Source organism: Eurosta solidaginis, chromosome X, assembly GCF_040869045.1.
Source record: "Eurosta solidaginis isolate ZX-2024a chromosome X, ASM4086904v1, whole genome shotgun sequence".
NCBI lineage: Eukaryota > Metazoa > Arthropoda > Insecta > Diptera > Tephritidae > Eurosta > Eurosta solidaginis.
The window spans coordinates 100522599-100549674 of record NC_090324.1 but is presented as its reverse complement, the minus strand read 5'-3'; the positions used below and the strand labels follow the sequence as shown (position 1 = coordinate 100549674).

General features: G+C 38.3%; 1 protein-coding gene across 10 annotated transcripts in view; it reads right to left on the bottom strand.

Moving 5' to 3' along the window:
* bt (projectin protein bent) overlaps positions 1-27076 on the bottom strand; it is a 3328983-nt gene that overhangs the window by 429056 nt on the left and 2872851 nt on the right. For all 10 annotated transcript variants that reach the window (XM_067757812.1, XM_067757814.1, XM_067757820.1 and 7 more), the window contains one exon: positions 17390-26860. In XM_067757812.1, coding sequence (XP_067613913.1) covers positions 17390-26860 — 9471 coding nt within the window. The remainder of the gene's footprint in view (positions 1-17389; positions 26861-27076) is intronic.

Sequence of the window (27076 nt, the reverse complement as noted above, 5' to 3'; positions counted from 1 at the left end):
CAACGTTTTTCATTTCTAACGAAATGTTTTACTGGCGCCCACCGTGGGACCACGCGAAAAATATCCTTATTAAAGGATCAACATTTATTAAACGTAAAAAATCTTGATAAGAAGACGTTTGTTTGTGACCGTAATACTCACACAATCCGGGTAGGTTAGGTTAGGTTGAACTGGCCGGTCCATGAGGACCTCACATAAACTGATTGAGTCCGTAGTGTTACCAGAAGTTTGTTTAAACGACCAAACGGAAAAACCCTATCAAAAACCAGGACCTATGTTATAAAATAACTCCGTCCTCTTGGCAAATACTAGAAGCTTCCTAGGACTTAAGCCACTTTCTGCTTCTAGATCTGACAGCTGTATAACTCCTAATAGCGGGAGTCTTAGCCTGGCAAGTGCAGGGCACGAGCACAGAAGGTGCTCGATCGTTTCGTCCTCCAACCCACACTTCATACATCTGCTATCACTGCCCAAGCCTAATTTAAAGGCATGTGACGCCAGAAGGCAGTGTCTAGTCAGAATACCCGTCATGAGTCTACAGTCCTCTCTTTTTAATGATAGAAACAACTTTGTTAGTCTAAGGTTGTAAGACCTACACATAACACAGGCCGACAAGAAATTTGACCATAAACCAGACCATACTTTTCTAAAGGTTTTCGATGAGCTGAAATTTGGACGCAGAATTGCTCTATCACGTCAGGATTTTGAGATATCCTAACCTAAATGTGCAAAAAACACCGCTTTTGCCTATTTTTGAGGTTATATATAAACGACAGATTTTTTTTTTTAAAGCACACATAGCATCTTAAAGAAGAAGCCGTCTGTTACGAATGGCGTTGAGTTTGCTCAAATATTTTTTTTTTCGCTAAGATAGAGCAATTTAAGTTTATAAATTTGCTAATTTTCCTATAGCTGAAAAACCACTGAATTAACGTAGGTATGATGCAGTAGAACACATACCTCTTACGATAAGTCTTACGATAATTGCTCTATCTTAGCGAAAAAAATCGGTCTCATTTTGTCGGCCTGTGTCATCTTCGACACTTTACAGCCCCGCGCTTGAACCCACGCCTTTCCCCCTTGGTCGATCATGTGCACCTCTCGCCTTCGCGTAATCTCGCCCAGTCTAATTGGGACGTCTACGGAGCAAGCTTCAAGGGATGCGCCCTTTTTAGCTAGTTCGTCCGCTTTTTCATTCCCATCTATTCCCATATGCCCTGGGACCCAATATAGATGTATGCTTCTCCCTGTCCCGATTCTCTCCAGAGACTGCTTACACTCTAACACACATTTAGATGCTGTGCTATGCGAGATCATTGCATTAATTGCTGCTTGACTGTCAATATAAAAGTTAACACGATTGCAGCTTAAGCTATTCTCTTCCATGGTTTCTACTGCTTTGATTACGGCTAATACTTCCGCTTGGAAAACGCTACAGTAATACGGCAGCCTGTAGGATCTGCTTATTTCCGGATCAGCGCAGTATACCGCAGACCCTACTCCTTCCACTACTTTGGAACCATCTGTGTACACATGTATCGCCTCGTCCGCCGTTTGCGCACCCTTGAGCCAACCGTCCACCTCTATTGTGGCCTTAAGATCTCCCTCGAAGCGCAGATAGGGAATCAGGTAGTCTGTTCGTCTTGTGATTGATGACGCTATACTACTATGGCCATATGGTCGGCGCTCAAGCTGCCGGGGCACCGAGCTTGGTTGCGTATGCTAATGCAAAACAATACGGGTAGTGAATATAACATTTTGCGAACTAATACGCCAGAGATTCAAAACTCCAACTTGATTTGAAAATGCTTTGCACGTCAAGCAGAGACGTTGCCAACGCGGGATACGAGCAATTGCTATTACGCTGCCACCGTGGGAAACTTATAACTAAGATGATACAAATTAAGTTAAATACGTAAGTAGGGTGTTCAACAAAAGTGAGACAATGGTTTTAGTGCTATAGATGTAATCTATAAATTCTTGTCCAATTTAAAAAAATGGTGTAAGCACATTAATTGACAAACGAGTTTTAAAACAATAAAAATAATACTATAATTTTTTTTTTTTTTTTTTTTAATTCTAAAATTAGTATAAGCCGATTGATTGATAAAGGAGGTTGTGTTCGTTTGGTTTACCTGATTGAAAAGGGAGACCAATAGCGTCTTGCCAGATCCTTGCTGAGGACATAATCAAAGTTTTTGATTTTGTTTTTTTGATTGAGTTGATTTTTTCTTCTTTTTTTCAAGGTTTTTTGTTGTTGTTGTGAGTGATTGACGATGGATGCCGAAACTTTGCAGGCTTTAATGACAGCAGTCGTAAGGACTGCTAGTGAACAAACGAAGAGAGACTTTCATGGAACTATTGACACACTTACTAACAGACTTGCAGCTTTGGAAACTACCCCTGCTGCAGTTGTGGAATATTTACCTGTAACAATTACAGGAAACGTTAAGTGTGATGAGTCACTAGAAGTCATAAAGTCACTTCCTGAATTTAAGGGGAAGCAATCAATTTTTATTTTTATTTTTTTAATCACGATACGTGTCGTGAAGGAACACAGCTCAGGCTGCGTACAAATTATATGCAGCTTATGACGGCAGTTCTCGCCACTATCAGACGGTGGCTATAATCAGAAATAAGGTTACCGGGGCAGCCGATGCTGTCCTCGCATCCTTTAATATGGTTTTAAATTTTAGGGCAATTATCACCAGGTTAGATTTTACATATTCTGATAAGAACCAGTTTATATGATCGAAGAAGAGATGTCGACATTAAGGCAGGGTAATAAAATATTTTACAGTTCTACGATGACGTGGAATGGATGTTAACACTTATAAATAAAACGGTGAATACTTATAGTGGGAATTCTGAAATTATAGGCACTTTAAATCAAAATTATCACCAGGACGCAGTGCGTGTGTTTATCTCGGGACTCAACAGGCCTTTTTGTGATATTTTTTTTTTCATCGAGGCCTACGCCTTTGGCTCTTGCACAAGAGCTGGAATCCAATCAAGCAAGGTCTTCATTTGCACAATCCTTCTTCAATAGGAATGAACGGTCTTTAGGGACTTTGCAGCGGACAGCTCAACACAATACCCAAAATTATCCGCAATATCGGAGAAGCGAAGCAGGACGTCAGGATGTAGTGTAACTCTAACAGGACCCAGGGGGCACTAAGGAATGGTGAGGGGGCTCCCAAGAAGAGAGTTGAAAGCGATAGAAAGACGTAACCAAAGCAACAGCGTGTAAATCACCTGGGAGCGCTGGAATGTGGGGATGAGGGGCAAGCTTATGACGAGGATTTGCCTGTTGGCCAAAATGTGGATAGCGAAGATAACATACAATTCGAAGACTCTTATTTGGACCAACCAACGGACGATATTAATTTTTTAGGACAAGGTCCCTCTTGCCCTACGTCAGCAGATCGTTCGCGGGAGGGGAACTACAATTTTTGATAGATACAGGTGCCGAGGAAAATTACGTTAGGAATTTGGATTTTCTTAAGGTGATAAAGGAAGCAGAGGCCCTTCCTTGCAATCTCAATACATGGAACAGACGAAATATACACGTCTTTGGAAAAAATGCGCAATTTTACATTCTGCCATCCTTGCGGACTTTTGATGGCATCAATTTCAAAATTATTGTTCAAAAAAGGATTTGAAAATAATTTTGTTATTTTAAGAACAAATTTTTTATTCTTGAAGTTTTCAGTTTGAAATGTGAAATGAACAAATTTTTCTTGGCGTTGCGCATATTTATAACATTTGTAATACTTCAATATTTTTCTTCAAAATACATTCTCAGATAACATAACATTTTTATCAAGTAACAAATATTAAAGTATGTTAGATATTCAATAGTATTTTAATAATGTGTACAAAAGATGGGACTTATACCATAGTGAATGATTAACTAAGTGATAAACAAAAAGAATCTATAATCTTTTCTGGTTCATATATAACACCTCCCTCCGAAGATGTGTTCCAACTATGGAAATATTTATAAGTCACAACTTCTTCACACGATCTTTACAATAAAAATAATTATATTTAAAACTGAAATTGAAATTAATGAATTCTATTAAATTACATAGTTTCTTAAATAATTAGTATCAGTAGTTTTTGTAATATTATCAACATATAATATAATAGTTCAATTCATTTATATACATGTTTGCATATTTATATGTAGATTAACTTCATATTAAAATCTTAGTTATTTTATAAAGCTAAATATTTGTACGTATAAAGGAATTAAAATTTGATTCTGCATAGTATTTATATGTTTATGTTGATTTGTTGTTAGGTAAAATCTTTTGTTTCAATTTCATTAGTATTATTTTTTAGTTTTACACTCCCCTTGCACTAGTTCTTTGTCGAAATAGTTTGTCCAATATTTTTCCTAAAAATATTTTAACCTCACTTATAATTTATTAATTGTGTTTAAATTGTTAAAAATTTTGTTATGCTATCGAGCCTCGATTTACAATATTAGATTCATTGTCATCATTATTTCCAACATCACCTATAGATTTGGTAGAAGTATTTTGACACCTCTTCATTTTTCTGAACTGATCTTTGTAAAATTTAGTAGGTTTAGCATGCCTAGAAGTTTTAGCTTTATATTCTCTATCCTGTTTTTCTATTACCTATGCTTCCAAATATCTAGGTGCCGTTTTATTTGCAGTGCGCGCTTTATAATCGATTACTATTGTTTCATCAATAGGTTTGTCTATCCTATTTTGCTTCTCATTAATTTTGTTAATTACTTGATCCTTTTTATACTCAGTTGAGCAGAGCTCACAGAGTATATTAAGTTTGATTGGATAACGGTTGGTTGTACATATTTAAAGGAATCGAGATAGATATAGACTTCCATATATCAAAATAATCAGGATCGAAAAAAAATTTGATTGAGCCATGTCCGTCCGTCCGTCCGTCCGTCCGTCCGTCCGTCCGTTAACACGATAACTTGAGTAAATTTTGAGGTATCTTGATGAAATTTGGTATGTAGATTCCTGGGCACTCATCTCAGATCGCTATTTAAAATGAACGATATCGGACTATAACCACGCCCGCTTTTTCGATATCGAAAATTTCGAAAAACCGAAAAAATGCGATAATTCATTGCCAAAGGCGGTTAAAGCGATGAAACTTGGCAGATGGGTTGACATTATGACACAGAATAGAAAACTAGTAAGATTTTGGACAATGGGCGTGGCACCGTCCACTTTTACAAGAAGGTAATTTAAAAGTTTTGCAAGCCGTAATTTGGCAGTCGTTGAAGATATCATGACGAAATTTGGCAGGAACGCTACTACTATTACTATATATGTGCTAAATAAAAATTAGCGAAATTGGATGAAGAACACGCCCACTTTTAAAAAAAATTTTTTTTTAAATTCTAATTTTAACAAAAAATTTAATATCTTTACTGTATATAAGTAAATTAAGTCAAAATTCAACTCCTGTAATGATATGATGCAACAAAATACAAAAATAAAAGAAAATTTCAAAATGGGCGTGGCTCCGCCCTGTTTCATTTAGTTTGTCTAGAATACTTTTAATGCCATAAGTCCAACAAAAATTCACCAATCCTTCTCAAATTTGGTAGGGACATAGATTCTATGACGGTAACTGTTCTCTGTGAAAATGGGCGAAATCGGTGGAAGTCACGCCCAGTTTTTATACACAGTCCACCGTCTGTCCTTCCGCTCGGCCCTTAACACAATAACTTGAGCACACCACGATATATCTTTACTAAACTTAGCCCACCTACTTATCTGAACTCACTTTATCTTGGTATAAAAAATGGCCGAAATCCGACCATAATCCGCCCACTTTATCGATATCGAAAATTGCGAAAAATGAAAAAAATGCCATAATTCTATACCAAATACGAAAAAAGGGATGAAACATGGTAACTGGATTGGTTTATTGACGCAAAATATAACTTTGGAAAAAACTTTGTAAAATGGGTGTGACACCTACCATATTAAGTAGAAGAAAATGAAAAAGTTCTACAAGGCGAAATCAACAGCCCTTGGAATCTTGGCAGGAATACTGTTAGTGGTATTGCATATATAAATAAATTAGCAGTACCCGACAGATGATTTTCTGGATCACCTGGTCCACATTTTGGTCGATATCGCGAGAACACCTTCACATATACATCTAAGGGCCACTCGCTTTTAAAACCCTCATTAATACCTTTAATTTGATATCCATATCGTACAAATACATTCTAGAGTCACCCCTGGCCCACCCTAATGGCGATATCTCGAAAAGGCGTCCACCTATAGACCTAATGCCCACTCCCTCTTAAAATGCTCAGTAACACCTTTCCCATATCGTACAAACATTCTAGAGTCACCTCTGGCCCACCCTAATGGCGATATCTCGAAAAGGCGTCCACCTATAGACCTAATGTCCACTCCCCCTTAAAATGCTCAGTAACACCTTTCGTTTGATACCCATATCGTATAAACATTCTAGAGTCACCCCTGGCCCACCCTATTGGCGATGTCTCGAAAAGGCCTCCACCTATAGACCTAATGCCCACTCCCTCTTAAAATGCTCAGTAACACCTTTCGTTTGATACCCATATCGTACAAACATTATAGAGTCACCCCTGGCCCACACTAATGGCGATATCTCGAAAAGACGTCCACCAATAGACCTAATGCCCACTCCCTCTTAAAATGCTCAGTAACACCTTTCGTTTGATACCCATATCGTACAAACATTCTAGAGTCACCCTTGGTCCACCTTTATGGCGATATCTCGAAAAGGCGTCCACCTATAGAACTAAGGATTACTCCCTTTTAAAATACTCATTACCACCTTTCATTTGATACCCATATCGTACAAACACATTCTAGAGTCACCCCTGGCCCACCCTAATGGCGATATCTCGAAAAGGCGTCCACCTATAGACCTAATGCCCACTCACTCTTAAAATGCTCAGTAACACCTTTCGTTTGATACCCATATCGTACAAACATTATAGAGTCACCCCTGGCCCACACTAATGGCGATATCTCGAAAAGACGTCCACCAATAGACCTAATGCCCACTCCCTCTTAAAATGCTCAGTAACACCTTTCGTTTGATACCCATATCGTACAAACACATTCTAGAGTCACCCCTGGCCCACCCTAATGACGATATCTCGAAAAGGCGTCCACTTATAGACCTAATGCCCACTCCCTCTTAAAATGCTCAGTAACACCTTTCGTTTGATACCCATATCGTACAAACATTCTAGAGTCACCCTTGGTCGACCTTTATGGCGATATCTCGAAAAGGCGTCCACCTATAGAACTAAGGATTACTCCCTTTTAAAATACTCATTACCATCTTTCATTTGATACCCATATCATACAAACACATTCTAGAGTCACCCCTGGCCCACCCTAATGGCGACATTTCGAAAAGGCGTCCACCTATAGACCTACTGCCCACTCCCTCTTAAAATGCTCAGTAACACTTTTCGTTTGATACCCATATCGTACAAACAAATTCTAGAGTTAGCCCTGGTCCACCTTTATGGCGATATCCCTAAATGGCGTCCATCCATAGAACTATGGCCTACTCTCTCTTAAAATACTCTGTAATACCTTCCATTTGATACACATGTCATACAACCACATTCCAGGGTTCCCTAGGTTCATTTTCCTACATGGTGATTTTCCTTATTTTGTCTCCATAGCTCTCAACTGAGTATGTAATGTTCGGTTGCACCCGAACTTAGCCTTCCCTACTTGTTATTTTCTAATCTTTGATAAATAACTTCATTATTCACAAGTCCGTGATGAATATTAATTGGTTTTTCTTTGGTAGATAAATGGATTAAGTTATTATAATCTGCTAGTGCTTTGTAAACATTGTTTGTTTTTAAAATGATGTCATTGATTGATTCTCTATGTTTCAAAATTCGAATATTTTCATTTAAGGTACTATGAAATCGCTCTATGTCGGAATTACCGGTATGTCGATTAGGAGTTGTAAAGTGATATTGAATATTAAGATTCTCAAGAAATTCTAAAAATGGTAGTGTTTTAAATGTTGTTTCATTATCGAGAGTAATCAAGTTGGGTTTATTCATATAAGAAAAAATGTTAGTCATGACATTGATTAAATTTATGAAACTGTTTTCATCGTAAGGCTCTATAGCTGCAAATTTAGAAAATTTATCTATTATAGTAATATATTTTTCGTTATTATTAAGGTACCAAATGTCCATGTGATAGTGTTGAAATGGTTGTGTAGGAGTGGGTGTTTTCTCATATGGTAACTTAATTGGATTTCTTTCAATTTTCTTTGAACATATTTTGCAATTGTTAACAATTTTAGTGATTTTTTCTTTTAGATTTGGAAAATAAATTTCCCTTCTTAATTCTTCATATGTTTTATCTATGCCTGGATGATTATATGTTTCCCTGTGTTTTTGAAGAATTATTTCAAATGTTTTTTCTTCTGAATATTGTGGTAATACCTTTGAACACCTATATATTTTATTTGGGCAGGATTTTAGATCATTATATAAATTTTTAAAATCTCTGAATACATCATCGTTATCAAAGTATATGCCTGTGTTGTTTGTTCCACAATTTTTCAATATTTCCTTCAACTGGTTTCTAGAGTATGAAGGTTGTTTAAATATAACTGTATCGCGGAGCGATAAATCTTCTGTGGTTAATACTAAAATTCGTTTTTTAAACATATTGAGCGGCTTTTCACTTATTCTAATCCCTTTTATAGAATCATCCTGTGCGCTATGAACAGTTTCTAATTCTTTGGTTTCTTGTCTATTGATCTGATAATGTACTCGTATCATATGTTGCCTAAGTGTATCTATGCGCTTATAACGATTATTACATAAAGAGCATGTATTGTTACGATTTTCACATTCTTCTTCATGTCGCACTTTACTTTCATCATTTTTAAGCTTGGCTCTGCAATACTGGCATTGGTATACTTTTTTTTTGTGCAAGATTATGTGGTTATTTAAACTATGCCTATCTATAAAAGATTTACTACATTGTTCACATTCGAATATATTTACTTCATTTAAACTAATTTTTACTCTAGACAATGCATCTGCTACCTTATTCTCTTTACCTTCTAAGTATGTAATATCAAAATCATATTCACTAAGTAAGATTTTCCATCTCTGAATTTTAGAATTTAGCTCTTTCAAATTAGTTAACCAAATCAATGGCCTATGATCAGTTTTTAACTGAAACTTTCTTCCCCAAAGATAATGTCTAAACTGCTTAGTCGCCCAAACAATTGCCAATAATTCTTTTTCAATAGTAGAGTAATTAATTTCATGTTGATTCAAAGTCCTAGATATAAAAGCTATTGGTCCATGTGTTTGAGATAACACAGCTCCTATCGCAAATTCACTTGCATCTGTAGTAAGTGTAAACTCCTTTTGAAAATTGGGATATTGTATCACTAAATCGCTGGATAAGAGACATTTTAATTTTTCAAATGCTTCCTTAAAATCTTTATCGTTAATATTAATTTTTGTTCCTTTTTTTAATCGCAAAGTAAGTGGCTTTGCTATTTTAGCATAATCTTGTATAAATTTTCTATAATAGCCTGTGAGCCCAAGAAAGGATTGTATTTCCTTAATGTTTTTGGGAATAGGAAACCTTTTTATACATTTAAACGGATTTAAATCTAAATTTCTCAAACTACTGTTACCATCATATGTATTAGCTCCTTCATTTGCTGCTGCTCCTGGAATATTATCTGCTGGTTGAAAACTCATTTTGTTGGAAGTGCTCCTCTATGGATGTTCACAATATGGAAAGATATTCAGGCTTTCTGATTGCTGCGTGCTTCAAATCTTAATGAGTGAATGATATTTGCATGTAATAAGTATTGATTGTGATACTGCCGCTTTATTGCTGCATTCAATTATTGATACTGCCGTTTGATTGTTGCATTCAATTGTTGATACTGCCTTCGATTGTTGCTTTCAGTTACTAATGTTGCATTCAGTTCGTTGGTATGGTCCTTTGATTGTTGCATTCAGTTATTAATGTTGCATTCAATTCGTTGGTATGGTCCTTTGATTGTTGCATTCAGTTATTGGTATTGCAAACACGATATATGACAGCTCAATTTATACTTTCTCCGATTTTAAAAAATTTAAATTTTTGTACTAAAAATCGGTTTTTCTTGTAAGGATTCTTTGCTTATTTTACAAAGAGTATCCTACCGACTGCGCCAATTTCAAAATTATTGTTCAAAAAAGGGTTTGAAAATAATTTTGTTATTTTAAGAACAAATTTTTTATTCTTGAAGTTTTCAGTTTGAAATGTGAAATGAACAAATTTTTCTTGGCGTTGCGCATATTTATAACATTTGTAATACTTCAATATTTTTCTTCAAAATACATTCTCAGATAACATAACATTTTTATCAAGTAACAAATATTAAAGTATGTTAGATATTCAATAGTATTTTAATAATGTGTACAAAAGATGGGACTTATACCATAGTGAATGATTAACTAAGTGATAAACAAAAAGAATCTATAATCTTTTCTGATTCATATATAACAATAGGGTTCGATTTCCTCATGGACATAGGCGCAGATTTGGCCATGAGGAACGGGGTTATTCTCTATGATGGTAAAACCGAAACCCTAAGACATTTCCCTTGTCGCGACGTGAATGCGATACAACATCTCGATCGAATCTCAACACTAATAGAGGAATGTTCGGGAGCTTTTGCAACCCCAAATGAATCCCTTCCCTATAATACAAAGAGCGTAGCGACCATAAGATCAACTAACGATGACCCTGTCTATTCCAGAGCATACCCGTATGGCAATGGCTTCAGCTGTGTTTGTCAACGGGGAAATCTCTGATTTCTCCGTAATGGCATAATAAGACCTTCACGGTCGCCTTATAATTATTCAGTATGGGTCGTTGGATAGAGGCGGATTACCGAATCGGCTGAGAAAAAGATGCGCCTGGTTGTTGATTTTGGAAAATTGAATGAAAAAACGGTTGATGACAAGTCCCAGATTCCCGATACCTCGGTCATCTTGGCTAATCTGGGAAGGTCATCCTTGTTTACCACTCTTTATCTGAAATCCGGGTTTCACCAGATAAAACTTGCTGAACGAGACAGAGAAAAAACAGCCTTTTCAGTAAATAATGGAAAGTACGAGTTCTGTCGTCTTCCATTCAGTCTTAAGAATGCGCCCAGCATTTTTCAGCGGGCAAATGATGACGTTCTGCGAGAGGAGATTGGAAAATGCTGCCACGTTTACGTCGACGACGTCATTATCTTCTCCAAAAACGAGGAACAGCATGTAGTGGATGTTAATCACATTCTTGGAAAGCTTTACGAAGCAAACATTCGAGTTTCGCTTGAAAAAGCGGATTTATTGTTTCTGCTGAGGAAATAAAAAACTGTCCAGACAAAGGCAGGACACTGTCAAGTATGAAACCCCTAAAACAATTCGTGCTTTGCAGTCATTCCTCGGACTCTCTGGGTACTACCGACAGTATGTTAAGGATTATTCGGCCATCGTTAAACCGCTAACTAGATATCTTCGCGGGGAAAATGGAAATGTTAGTGCCAGTCATTCTAAAAATGTCCATGTTCAGTTGGATGAAGATGCGTCAAAAGCCTTTAAGAAAATTAAGGAAATCCTCACTTCGGAGGATGTTCTCTTACTGTACCCTGATTTTGAGAAGCAATTTGACTTAACAACAGATGCTCCTTCGCATGCATTGGGTGCAGTACTCTGACAAGGAGGCCGACCTATAACCATGATTTCCCGTACTCTTTCCGCCACGGTAGAACATTACGCTACGAATGAGCGTGAACTGTTAGCAATAGTGTGGTCGCTTCAAAAATTGAGAAGTTATCTTTATGGCGTTAAAGGGCTCAATATCTACACAGACCACCAGCCCCTTACTTTTGCTATATCAGGCAAAAATTCAAACTCGAAACTGAAGCGTTGGCGAGCATTTGTGCAGGAGTTTTCCCCCAAATTTTTTTTACAAGCCAAGGAAAGACAATATTGTGGCGGATGCGCTATCGCGTCAACATATTAACGGTTTAGATGATTCAGGCTCCTCTACGGGTGTCACTGTACATGGCGAAGGGTCACTCACTCAAACTATTCCCACGATACAAAATACTGTTAACTGCTTTAAAAATCAAATAATTATTGAGGAGGGTAATTCGCCCTCTAAGAATTTGAAATTTATGTTTAGGACTCAGATTGGACACCACATAATGTATAATGACAGAAACGAATTGTTGAGGATCTTTGAGAGCTGCATTGATTGTGGTGCTGTCAATGGGCTACTATGTGACTATACGGAACTGGCACAAATTCAGGACGAGATTTTGACGAGATTTTCATCTGTAAAATTCCGCCATACAACGAGACAGGTGATAGACCTAACCAACGAGGACGATCAAGGGGAGATACTGGAAACAGAACATAACAGAGCCCACCGTTCCATGAAGGAAAATCAGCAACAGATATTGAAGGAGTATTACTTTCCAAAGATACAGTCTTGACTAAAATAATTATTTCTTAACTGTAAGGTCTGCCAGCGCCACCCCCCAAATCCAACGGTAGCCAAGACGCCTGTACCGCAATACCCTGGTGAGATTCTCCACCTTGACATCTAATCGACGGACAAAAAACATTTTTTGACATTCTTGATAAGTTCTCAAAATTCGCGGTGGTTTCGCCAATTGCCTCTAGATCAATAGTTGACATAAAGGAACCAATTATACAAATTCTTAACTTCTCAAAAATACGAAGAACATAGTTTCCGACAATGAAAAGTCCCTTAATTCACAAACGATCAATTCGTTGTTGAGGGACCATTTTTCAGTGACCTCCACATCATAGTACTACTAATGGACAAGTCGAAAGGTTTCATAGCACATTAACAGAGATTGCAAGGTGCACTAAACTTACTCAGGGACTGAACGATACCGTGGATTTGATTTTGCTTGCTGCATCCAAATATAATAGGTCGGTTCACTTAGTCATAGGGCAAGGACCTATGGACGTAGTATATTCAATTCCGCAGCAGTTGCGGGAAGAAATAGTCAACAAAATCACAAGCACTTGAGTTGGAACGGTTGAATAAATGTAGGAGGTTAAAGACATACCAACCTGGGGATAAGGTGTTTGTAAATACCAACAAAAGCTTTGGGAATAAGCTGACGAAGCTGTATCTGGAGGGAATTGTTGAAAGGGACTTGGGGACCACTGTCATGATAAATGAGAGAAGGGTTCACAAAGCAAACTTGAGGTAACGAATTTCTTTTCAATCTCTTTATTTTTCCCAGATATCTAGTTTTGGTGTTTGTTGTTTGGACTCGGGCAAAGCTGCTTAATTATACCAACTCACATTATGTTCTGATTTCTGCCGGGAAAGTTGCTGTTTACGACGAATACAAGATTTTGATACATAAAACTAACTAGACAAATTATAAAGCCATAGCATCAGATACAGAAGGACTGATTGCACAATACCCTTTGTCTCCTGCGAAAAAGTTGCTTCAGGACCAATCAAATTCTTGCTTTGTTGGAAACTCTTAAGACCCATCGTCGGTATTCGCGTGGTATTAACATCCTGGGCACCGCACTTAAATATATCAGTGGGACACCCGACTTTGACGATTTTAATGAGGTAGCGACTAAAGAAAGTGAACTAATAGAGGCTAACGAACGACAGATTGTAATTAACACTCAGCTCCAGGCAAGAATAAATAACCTGACATTAACGACAAATGATTTGTTGAGAATAACTAGGGAAACGGTTGTGGATACAGGTCATTTGTTTGGGTTGGCTACAGCAAGGAGCAGGGCGGTACTGGCAGATCTCACAAATAGAGTTCATTTGGTAACGTTGGGAAGGCACAATATAATTAACCCTATTATTTTGGATATCGAAGACACTAAAACATTGCTATTTGCTAAACACTTTGCTAATGTTACTGTAAATGATATTTTGCAGCCAAACATAGAATATTGCTGGATAATGATAACATTTATTTTCTGATTAAATATCCTAAAATTTGTAAAAAAAGTAAGGCTCCTACCAGTCATTATTGATAAAAAGATAATTCAGTTAGAAACAGAGAAAGCAGCACATTGCTACGCCGACTACCAACCTCTTATGTTATGTTTCCGTCTACAGGAGGCTCGATATAAAGAATGGTTGGTATATCTTGAATGTAATCAAGTATTTGTTGCAACGATAAACCTCTGAAAGTCGTAGTATTTAAAAAACTTTGCAGATTATATCAGATAAATTTACAAAAAGGCACAGAGGAGCCATTGAAACGCGTATAAAACTGTACCCTACCGTAAAAAAACCTATGAAATACGAAAAAAAAACCTGTACCCTAGCCGACCCACGGTTACCATATGGTAACACCTTAAATGAAATGTAAAAAAGAACTAGAAATTAAATAATTCCAGCAAAAAATTTACTTAAATTAAATAATTTAATTCATTAGTTACCGAATTTTATAGTTTTTATTTAAATGTTCTTAAAAATTATTACTATAATCGCGTACTTCAGACGTGCCATATTGAAAAACGGGAATTTTTAACTCTTCTTTTTCTCACTTAAATTTGACGTACGATAGCTTCACTATTTGACCCAAGACTGACCAAAGCTTTGTTTTGCGGAAAGTCACGGATATTATGTATAAAATAGCGTTATTCATTTGTAAATTTGTTGTGCAATTTAGATTTAATTCGTGGAAATATAGCGACACCTTTTGCGTTACCATATGTTAATAGTGGGTTATTTCGGGTTAATGCAATATAAACTGCATCCGTTTATATGCTGAATCAACAGCAAGTGCAGATGTTCAAATATTAAATTACAACAAGCAACGGTAGCAAAAGCGGAGGCGTTGGTGGCTGTATTGAAAGCGGTAGGATTAGCAATAAGATAGAACAGAAAAGAATAGAAAATAATGTTTATGTATTGGTTGGCTGTTTGGGTATTTTTTGGTTAGCTGCTTGCTTCAGCTTTTGTTTGGAGTCACTCTCAGACAGACTCACGATTTGTAACAATCACTAACGGCCGCTCCTATTATAAGGAGAAATAAATAACTAAAAAATTAAACAAAGTTTTTCATTTCTAACGAAAGGTTTTGGTAATTCTATACGACAGCATTACACTGCTAATACGCGTCAAAAAATGTCGAAGGTGTTGAAAGACGCGTATTAATCTCGACAACAATAATCCAAAGCCGGAAAATAAAAATTGTATCATTTCCGGAGATATTTGCAGTTGAAAGTGGCGATTTTCATGTGGTTGTTGTAATGTTGGTGTACCCACAAAAAAAAATTGTGAACATAAGTGTTTTGCGCGGATATAGTTTTGGTCTCCAAACCGGTGTTGGACCCACCCAGGGTAATTTTTTATAAGCGCGGCCGAAGGCCGCCAACGCAGAAAAGTGTTCTACGCAAAAATACTATGGATACCACCCCCGGTTTCCAAGGAACCCGCGGCCCATTTTTCGGGTTTTGCTTAATATCTTTTGAACGAAGTAAAATTTGTACTTTCCGGCTTCGGATTATTAATACTGATGATAAGACGCGTCGTTTGACACCTATCGATATTTTTGGACGCGTATTAGCAGTGTCATGCTGTCGTATCGAATTACCAAGGTTTTTTTTTTTTTTTTTGTTTTTTTTTGTGATTTAAGTTACTTCATTCCGCGTATATAAAATACCGGATGAAGATCGAATAAAATTCGAATTATTTGGCCAGCTCGAAAGCTAAAACGCCAACGCCAATTCTTCAGTTTAATTTTGTGAGGTTATTATATATCTCGATTTAATGGTTTACTCCAAGTACTATATATTGATTTAATGGTTTACTCCAAGTATGCTAAATTTTTAGTTTTAAGTTAAATTTTTTGTCAATTCGCTTCCCTCACTGTCCACCATTTTGTTGTCAACCGCATGAATCGCGTCCCTTTATAGCACGCGGTTGAGCTGTGGGGAAACGAACTTGACGCGACGACGTTTAAACACGAAGTGGTTACCAAGGTTTTACTTATACAAGAAAGTTGCGCTTCCAGTCCTGCCAATCGCGAGCTAAGTTGGAACAATCCAATTCGGGTACCGCTCTTTCGGGCTCGGCTGCCATTTTTAACTTCTTTTCCTTAAGGATGTTATCAGCGATTTGTTTCTTTTAAGTATTCAATTATCTATCAGCGCTTCCACTCTGACACCATGTAAGGAGTGAAGGTACAATTATTTATTAAAGTATTCTCTTGTGATCTTTATTTTTAGTTGTGTAAAAATAAAGAAACTTGTTACAATTGATTTCTGATTCTTTAGTGATTGTCTTATCTTAGAGATGATCGATAACAATAATTGATCAAACACATTGCTTATCACACTAAGGGCCTCAACACAGTGCTAGGACTACCTAAGGGGGTTAACATAGTATGTGCTTTCATTACACTTCTTAACCCACAACAGAATAAAAATGGACCATTAACACACCTGGTACGTAGGCTTGAAAAAACACCTCTTACACAAGAAGCATATATATATATTGGAGTAATATATAAGATTGCAGCAAACTACGGACATCAAAAATAACTAGTAGGTAACAGCAAAGATCAATAAAACAGTCAAGGTCCTTCAAATGCAGCAAAAAGCACACGTATGCACTTACTAGAAAACATGGACATTTACAAACAAAAATTACACGGTACAATAATAAACGAACAGAAAGAGAAACACTATCTCTCACACAATATTTGCACCTTAAAATATGTCAACAAAAAAACAAAAAATAATAATCACAAAGGTACAACATACAAACATGCATCAACAAATGTGTTCGAATCTAAATACATACTTCCAATTCCTATTCAGAACATCTTAATACACTAGAAATATCCTTAATTTAATTGGACAATTTTTAGTTTTATTTTCATAACCGCAATTTTTAAACTTATAAGTTTTCTTGCAAATACCTTTGAGGGTATCCGACGAAAATTTCGAAATCAACACCCCAAAATACATATAAGTACATGGGTCTAGTCCCAATTTTTTTTTTGCCGTTGTTATCTACAGGGTCCGAAAATCAACAAAACAAAACTATCCCTAACCGGTTTTAGTTGCGTCCAACATGCATATAAGTGGCACATTTTTGACACACTATAAACAATAAACGAGAATTCGTTTTGAGATGTGATATATATTGAGCCAATAAAACACCACAGAAAAAATTTTACGTCTTTTATCCAAAAATGTATAAAGAGAAGTTTTAGGTAACTGACTGTAAATAATCGGGGTCATTTCTCAGTAAAATGAATAAGTGAGGCTTTTACTAATAATACTTACTCAAAATCGCAAGTGCAGCCCGAGTCGATTTTGCCCCAGCCTTGTTGATAGCTCGGCACACGTATTCATCAGCGTCTTCACCAAATACATCAGCTATATTAAGGAAAAACTTATCGCCTTCTGAATATATATGATAACGTGCACCATTGGTTATTTCTCGAGCTCCTTTGTACCATGTAATAGCTGGACAAGGTGTGCCCGTAATTGTGCACATAAATTGTGCGTTGTGATTTTGTACACACGCAATATCAGAAAGTGGATTAACAATAACTGGTGGTGTGGATGCTTTAGGATCAATTACTTTTATTGAAGTTGAATTAATGGATTCCTTCGATAGCCCAGCTTTGTTCTGTGCGAAAATTCGGAATTCATATTGGCGGCCTTCAATTAAATTTGGACAATTTATTTGGTTGCTAAGGGAAATAGTTATGTTGACCCGTTGCCATGCATTACTTCCAACTTCCCGTTTATCAATCCAGTAACCTTGAATATGCGACCCACCATCTGATACCGGTTTTTCCCATTCCAAGTGTACAAAGTCGCCCCCAACTTCGGTGACGGTTGGTTTACCAGGTTGCGTTGGTGGATCAATAGGTGCCTTTGCTCGAATTGGATTCAAACCTACTAATGGAGGACCCATTCCATTACCATTAACTGCCATAACACGAAATATATATTCTTGATTTTCTATAAGGCCTTGAACATTAAATGACAAATCTTTACAGAAACTCGATACGGTAATCCAATGGGGTGAAGTCACGTCTTTACGTTCGACTACATAGTGTGTTATACGAATGCCCCCTTCTTGAGTTGGTGGTTTCCAGCTCAAAACACACGAATGTTTATCAATATCCGCTACACCCATTGGTCCGGTAGGTGCGCAAGGTAAAGTAGTAATTTGAACGTGAAATTGTCCTACCGTTGTTCCAGACTCATTTTCAAACTTAAGTTGATAAAATCCACTATCAGTTTTTGTAACTTCCCTAATAAACAAAGCCACGTAGTCATCAAACATAGTGAGCTTAAAGTGAGTTTCATCTTTGTCCAAAATAATCTCATTATTATGACTGACAGTTATTATCATTGGTTGATCCCCTGTGTATGCAATCTTAATTTTGGCGTTATCTCCTTCAGCAAGGAACAATTCACTTGGACAGCGCGTGATCACTGGCGGTGAGCCGATCTTCAAGTGTCCAGTTGTGTGAACAGAACCTAGTGAATTAAATGCTTCACAAGTGTAAACACCCCCATCACTAGATTGTATATTGGAGATGTGTAAGCGAAATAAATTTTCTCTACAATCACTGACATACCGCCCATTGCAGCTTTGTATCTCTTTGCCATTGCGAAGCCATCTACTGCTTGGAGAGGGCATACCTGTAGCTTTGCATTCTAGCGTAATATCTTTACCATAAGGTGCATTACGATCCTGTAAACGGATCACCCATTCAGGTTTAATTCCTCCGATGATTTCACATACCCTTAATGGCATTGTGCAAGGGCTTGGCTCAGATCGTCCCGCAGCATTTACCGCAATAATTCGAAACTCATAGACTCCCATTTCAATCAAATTTAGAACAGAATACTCAGTATCCATAATATTGTAGTCATTAGTTTTCACCCAAACTGCCCCACCAACATCTCGACGTTCTACAATAAAGCCAGTTATACGTGACCCACCATCGCTGGTGGGTTTTTCCCATCTTAGGTCTACATAATTTTTACCTACTTTTATTGCTTGAGGTGTGCCTGGTGGTGAAGGTACTGTTATTTTGCCTTTCAATTTAAATTTAGAAGACTGTGGAGATGGTTTACTGAAACCAGCCGCATTCTTAGCTTTTATACGGAACTCGTATTCACAACCGTTAGTTAAATTGTATAGCTGGTATTTTGTGTCTTTGATTAAGTATTCGTAGGTATTCCATGACAAGTCATTCAAAATGTCTCGGAATTCAATTTGATAGCCTTGAATGCGCGAACCACCGTCACTTAGCGGACGAGCCCAAATTAGGGTAACATTACTAGAATCCCAATCGGTAACCTTCGGTTGACCAGGAGCATCTGGTACTGTAAATTGGTATTTAGCAACCACAGGATCTAGCAGCTCAAGTGGATCTGATAAACCATACTGATTTTCTGCACGTACACGAAAATGGTATTTGTGATTATTTTCCAATCCCATAACATCGTAATGCGTATTACGAATAAAGCTGCTGACTTTTGTCCATTCCCCAATATTATCGAGCTTTTCGATAACATAATTTGTTATCGGCGATCCCCCATCATCTAGAGGGGTTTTCCAAGACAAAGCGCACGTGTCGGATGTTACGTCGTATACAGATAAAGGACCCTGGGGAGGACAAGGCCTATCGACAACAGTTACATGGCAAGAAGCAGTATCATAGCCCTTATCGTTCGTTAAAGTTATTGTATAAGACCCGGATTCATTGCGTCTCGCGGACTTATTACAAAAAACTGACACATAATCTTTCGTTTCAAATTTAATACGATTATCTTGTATAATTTCCTGTCCATTTAGAGTCCACGAAGGTACAGGACGAGGATTTGCGGTATAAGGTACTGTTATACTCAATTCCTCTCCGGCGATAACAGTCATGTCCCGTATAGATAGATCGGATGTAATCTTTGGGCCATGTGGTGGACATCGGCAGTAAATAGGATCGCTGGAAGCACTAAATGGAGATTGCCCAGCTGCATTGATAGCTGCAATTCTAAACTCATATTCTCCATTTTCTATTAAATTAGGTATTCTACAAGTCAAGCCTGGCCAATGGGCCTGTAAGGCTTTCATCCATTTATCGTCGCTTAACAACCGTTTTTCAATAATATAACCTGTAATTGGGGAGCCTCCATCATGCCTTGGCTTAGTCCAGGTTATTGTTATGCTGTCTTCATTTGATTCAATACAACGTGGAATACCAGGCGCGTTTGGTATATTGAAGGGATGACGAGCACGAATTGGCTCAGATGTTGTGGCCGGATCAGACTGACCATATTTATTTTCTGCATAAACCTTGAAGTCATAGTCTTTACCTAAGGTCAAGTTGCGTACGCGAAGAAATGGCACGGTACAATAACTGTTCACCTTGGACCACATATTCGATGATTTTTCTTTCCTTTCAATCATATAGTTTGTGACGGGGGAGCCGCCATCATCCTGTGGTGGCGACCAATATAGTGTTAATGCATCTCCCGCATATTCATCTGCATAAAGATTTGTTGGAGTTTTTGGACGATCTAATACTTTAACATTAATCGTAGCTGTATCAAAGCCAGATGCATTTTTCAATTGCAATCTGTATTGACCCGAGTCACTACGATTTGAGTTTTTAACGACAAAGGATGCCGCGTTTTCAGTTAAATGTTGAAAGACGCGTCTGCCATCGTCATATATTATTAGATCATTCGAATACCAATGCGCTGTCGGCTTCGGGAAGCCAATATATGGAACATGTATACAAAAGTCATCCCCAGCCCTACAAATAATATCATGCACACCACCGAGATCCATACGTGGCTTGTTTGGTTGTTCTTCAATAATAACTGTTTGAGAAGGTTTCGATGGATCAGACCGGCCGACGTCATTTTCAGAATAGACTCTAAAACAGTATTCCTTGCCTTCCTCTAAGTTAGTTATATTGTAAGTTGTACAATGTATAGGATGTTCGTTGACAGGTATCCAATTCTTTGAGTCCTTTGGTCGCATTTCCAAGTGGTATGATTTGATTTTAGATTTTCCATCAAATCTTGGTGGTCTCCATGAAAGTGTGACACCACTTTTAATTATTCTATCTGGTTTTGGGGCCTCTGGGGCATCTGGTTTGGATCGCTGTACCTGAGCTGTCATTGCTTCAGATGGCTTAGATGGCTTTCCAGGACCAGCTTCGTTCAATGCAGTCACACGGAATTCATAACGGCTGCCTTCTCGCAAATCTTGTACTGTGTAGCTTGTATTAGGCGTCGCATAATTGTTACATTTAATCCATTCACCGCTGCGTTCACGGCGTTCTATAATATAACCGGTAACTGGTTTACCACCACAATATTCTGGTGGGTGCCATTCTAAACTTGCAGTGTTTAAAGAATATGATGTGACGTTTGGTTGGCTGGGTGCATCTGGAGGATCGAAGGGGGATTTAGCCACAATAGGTTTGCCCACCAATGGCTCAGAAACACCATAAATGTTTTCTGCTTTTACGCGGAAAATATACTTTTTGCCTTCAAGCAAATTCTTAATAGTGTAATTTGTTTTTGGACAGTAAAAAGGCACTGGGCGCCAGTTATCAACGCCGAATTCACAAAATTCCACAATATAAGTAGTTACGTCACTGCCGCCATCGTCCCTTGGGGGACTCCATTCAAAGCTTATATGGTCAGGAGCGACTTCGGTGTAAGTAAGAGGTCCTTCTGGTGGGCTTGGTTTATCAACAACTATAATTTCAATATCTGCGGAGTCTTTTCCGAATTCGTTCAAAACCGTGACGGTATACATACCAGCGTCCTGCCTAGTTGAATCATCAATGCGAAATACGGTCCTCTCAGAATTAGTATAATGAGAAATTTTACTTGTTTCTGGAACTTTTAAGTTACCGATCTTCCATTCAACTTTTGGCGTTGGCGCACCTGAGATCGGTAAGTTTATATTAACAGGTTCACCAGCTCTTACTCTAATCTTTCGTCCCACAAGCTTGTGTAGGTACAGTTGAGGTCTCTCACGCATAGGCCGTGAGTACAATGTAGCTGAAGGCTCCGAGCTTTTCCCATTTCCTGCTGCATTAACGGCGGATACACGGTATTTATATTGATGATCTGGAGTTATGCGTTCATCTATATATTCTGTATTGGGTACAGGCTCTGCGTTGATACGAACCCAACGTCCAATAGATAAATCACAACGATCAATATCATAGCCTATTACTGCAGAGCCACCATTACTTATAGGTGGTCTCCATTTGAATGTGATATGAGTTTTATCACTGTCAACAAGTTCAGGTTTGCTTGGTATTCCAGGTACTGTATATTGGTTTTTGGCAATAATAGGTTCTGTACTATATAATGGATCCGAACAGCCTTGCAAGTTTTCAGCCACAACTCGGAACTCATAATAGGTACCTTCCAGTAGGCGTGGTATAGTGGCATGGTTATATTTTGCATTCACATATGTCACAGCTGGCACCCAGCCCCCACCATGTGTAAGATCTTGTTTTTCAATAACGTATGATGTTATTTCAGAACCTCCATTATCAGTAGGTGGTTTCCAAGAAATTGTAACTGAATTGGCTGTCACCTCTTCGTATACCAATGGACCAACTGGTGGGCTGGGCCGATCCAAAACGACCAATTGGAAACTCCCTTCATCATTTCCAAAATCGTTACATATTAATAGATGATATACACCTGAATCCTTTCGTTGACAATTCACGATGTGTACAACTGTGTGATGACCAATAGAAGTAATCGTTGACCTTTCGTTGGATATCAATGAAGTATTATTGTGGTTCCAAACTACTTCTGGCACAGGCTCACCAACAAAATGTATATCATTGTGGAATATAAGTCCCGCCTTTATTCGAATATCTGGAAGCGGAGTAATAATTTTTGGTGCCAGGTAGCGATACTTAGTCAAAGCTAGGTCAGATGCTTCTGATGGTTGAGAGGGTCCAACTTTATTAATTGCAGTAATACGAAATTCATATTCCTGCCCCTCAGTCAAACTGCATACGGTGGCCTCAGTTTTATCGGATGGAACATGCTGTGTGTTCACCCAATATGGACTACCTTTCTCTTTCCTTTGAATGATGTATTCAATGACAGGAGCTCCGCCATCTGAGATCGGTTGTGTCCATTGTAGATCTATTCTATCGTGATCCCAATCTGTGATCTGTGGTCGACCTGGTGCACTCGGTTCGTCGAATTCATTTTTAGCAATTATCCTCCTGGGCATTTCTAGAGGATCGGATTCACCAATAGTATTTACCGCTTTGATGCGGAAAATGTATTCCTTACGGTGAGATAAACGAGTAACATTATGTACTGGAAGTGTGCTCATTCCCGAATCGGTCCATGTTCCACGTGTAAGATCCATTTTCTCAATAACATAATGCAAAATTGGTGATCCACCATCATCTTTCGGAACACTCCATGAGAGATGACATCCCTCTTTTGTAATATGCGTGACATCAATCGGTCCAACAGGTGGACTTGGCCGATCTAACACAGTAGCATGGGCAGAAGCTTCAAAAAACCCGTGCTCATTTTTCAATATCAAAGAGTAACGACCTTCGTCAGTGCGTAGAGCTGATGAAATTTCGAATGTCAATTCGTTTTGAAACATATTCATGTCGATGCGAGGACTTGGTGGGATTTCAACACCATTAAGTGACCAAATCACACATGGTCTGGGTGAGCCCTCGATCGGCAGTGTCCAACCTAACCGCTTACCTGCATGAACGGTTATATCTTTCAGCAGAAGTTTGTCAAAGAATGGAACCAAAAATCTTGTTTTACATGTCACCATATGAGAAGCATCTGATGGGTCACTATGACCTGCCTTGTTGACGGCAATGACACGGAATTCATATTCACCCTTATTTGTTAGATCCGATATTAAGGCTTTAGTTTCATCAGACGCAACCTCTCCAGCTTTCTCCCATTGTCCGAATTTTGGACGCTTTTCTATTATATATGATTTAATTGGTGAACCACCATCTCTCTTAGGACTAGACCATTTAAGCTCAACAAATGTTTTACCCCAATCAAGTAGTTGTGGTTGACCCGGCTTCTCCGGCCGTGAGAATGGATTTTTAGCAGTAACCGCCTGAGTAGTAATTAACGGCAAGGAGTCACCTAATTTGTTAACGGCACGAACACGAAAACTGTAATCGTGATCTTCAATTAAATTATCAGCTCGAATTTGGGTGTCGGGAGTTTCGCCTACAGGTATCCATCTCATTTGAGAAGTGTCCATTTTTTCTACAACATAATGAGTTATTTCGGAACCTCCGTCGTCTTTTGTTGGCCTCCAAATCAAAGTAATAGAACTTTTGGCCACATCTATTGGTCGTAATGGACCCTCTGGCGGCAATGGTACATCTAAAACGATTACTTTTGCCAATGCTCGGTCTGTTCCGCTGATATTGTGAGCTGTTAAGGTGTAGAGGCCTGTATCAACACGTTTGGCATCAATAACACGAATTTTTGTGCGATTGTCCTCATCGGTGATTTTTACTCTATCAGTATTGATGATCATACTCCCTTCATGGCACCATTCTTTATTTGGTACCGGTTCACCACTAACCGGCACATTAAATTCAAACGTTTGCCCTGCCCGAACCTGAAGGTCCATAATATAGTTACGATCTATTTTCGGTAACACATTTTTGCTACGTACAGTATGTGAATCAGATGCATCACTGGGTTCACCTTTTCCAGCTTTATTGACAGCCCGTATTCGGAATTCATATTTAACACCCTCAACTAAATTCAATACTTGACAGCTGCACGCATCATCTGGCACTTCAGCGCATTGCTCCCAATCGGGCATATATTGGTCGCGTTTTTCAACCACATATCCTGTTATTAGAGAACCGCCATCGTGTTCTGGCTTTGTCCATGTCAAATCAACGAAGGAATTATCAAAATCTTTAACGACTGGTGTACCTGGTTTCGACGGTTCATCGTAAGGGTTTCTGGCTTCAATGATTGAAGGTGAAGTAAGTGGTTCTGAAACACCTTGTCGGTTTTTCGCACGAATACGAAACTTGTATTTATGTCCAGGAGCCAAACCATGCACTTGAAATGAAGTTTCAGGGCCATCAGTCTCCCCAGCTGATACCCAGCGGCCAATAATTTCATCAATTTTTTCAATAACATAGGAACTAATAGGTTGTCCACCGTTATCATCAGGAGGATTCCAGTTAAGAGTACAACCTTTTGAACATATATTGTTGAATTTCAGTGGACCATTTGGTGGAGAAGGTTTATCAATTACTGTAACCTTAACGTCAGCAACATCATCCCCGTTGGTATTCTCCGCGTGCACGGAATATGTACCAGAATCAGATCGTGTAGCGTTTGAAACTCTCAGTTTCGTATTATAGGCGATGTGTGCCACTTTAGTATTTTCTTTAGGAACAACCTCTCGATTTTTGAACAACCATTTGCTTTGTGGAGCGGGTTCACCAGCTATCTTAACATCAAATGAAAACGATTGACCAGCTTTGATCTGCACCTCATTTAAATTTGTTCGATCAATAAGAGGCGCTTTGTTACGGGGCTTTGCAATTATTGATGGTGTGGGCTCTGATGGTTCTCCTTTGCCACCGGCACTAACAGCGGATACGCGAAAATTATATGCTTGCCCCTCAACTATATCCGGAACAGATACTTTGCATTGATCACCAGGCACATCGAGCGCTTTTTCCCACTGGCCGTATTTGTCTTTTTTTTCAATTATGTATCCTGAAATCGGGGAACCTCCGTCGTAAAAAGGTGGATTCCAAGATAAATCAATATGATCTTTGTCCCAATCAGTAGCTTGTAGATTTTCTGGCCTCGCCGGTTCGTCAAATGGATTTTTTGCTATTATAGATTCATCACCTACCAAAGGTGATGATTCCCCTTCAGCATTTACAGCAGTAATACGGAATTTATATTCATTGCCTGGCTTCAATCCAGCAACATCAGTTTGTATTTCATTCGATCGGCAGACAGGTACCCAACAACCTATTTCTGTATCAAGCTTATCAATCTGAAAATATTCAATGGGAGTACCACCGTCATCCAATGGCCGCTTCCATTTCAGGCGGCAACCTTCTTTGTGAACTTCATTTATTTGTAATGGGCCTTTTGGTGGGCTGGGCTTATCGGTTATTACAACATTTATTAGGACACTGTCTTTGCCAGTGATATTTGAAGCTGTGACCGAATATTCACCGGAGTCACTTCGGGATGTTGGTCTTATCACAAGCTTGGTATAATACTCAGGGTTGTCAACCAGAATTCGGTCATTTGATTGAAGAGGGCAATTGTTGAAACGCCAATCTACTTTTGGCGCCGGCTCGCCTGTGACAATTGCATCAAATTTAAGTGGCGTACCTGACGAGATTGTAACATCACGTAAATTGCGGCGATCAATCTTGGGAGCAAGGAATCGGGGCTTAGCAGTAAAAGGTTTACTAGCATCAGATGCATCTGAATAACCCGCTTTATTCAAAGCTAAAATTCTAAACTGATATTCATTTCCTTCTATTAAACCGTTGATTGTGGCCGTTGGTTGTGGATCATTTGTTTCTAAAGCTTTTTCCCATATTGGACTGTACTTATCTTTCATTTCAATAATGTATCCTGTTATTGGGCTGCCACCATCGCTTGCAGGTTGTTTCCAGAGTAGTTCAATCTTATGAGCATTCCAATCGATCGCTTCTGGAGCCCCGGGCTTTGAAGGCGTCACTATAAGAAAAAACAATTTTGTTACGTTAGTAAAATTGGCGAAAAATATTAAAAGCAACAAGAAAGGAAGGCTAAGTTCGGGTGTAACCGAACATTACATACTCAGCTGAGAGCTATGGAGACAAAATAAGGGAAAATCACCATGTAGGAAAATGAACCTAGGGTAACCCTGGAATGTGTTTGTATGACATGGGTATCAAATGGAAGGTATTAAAG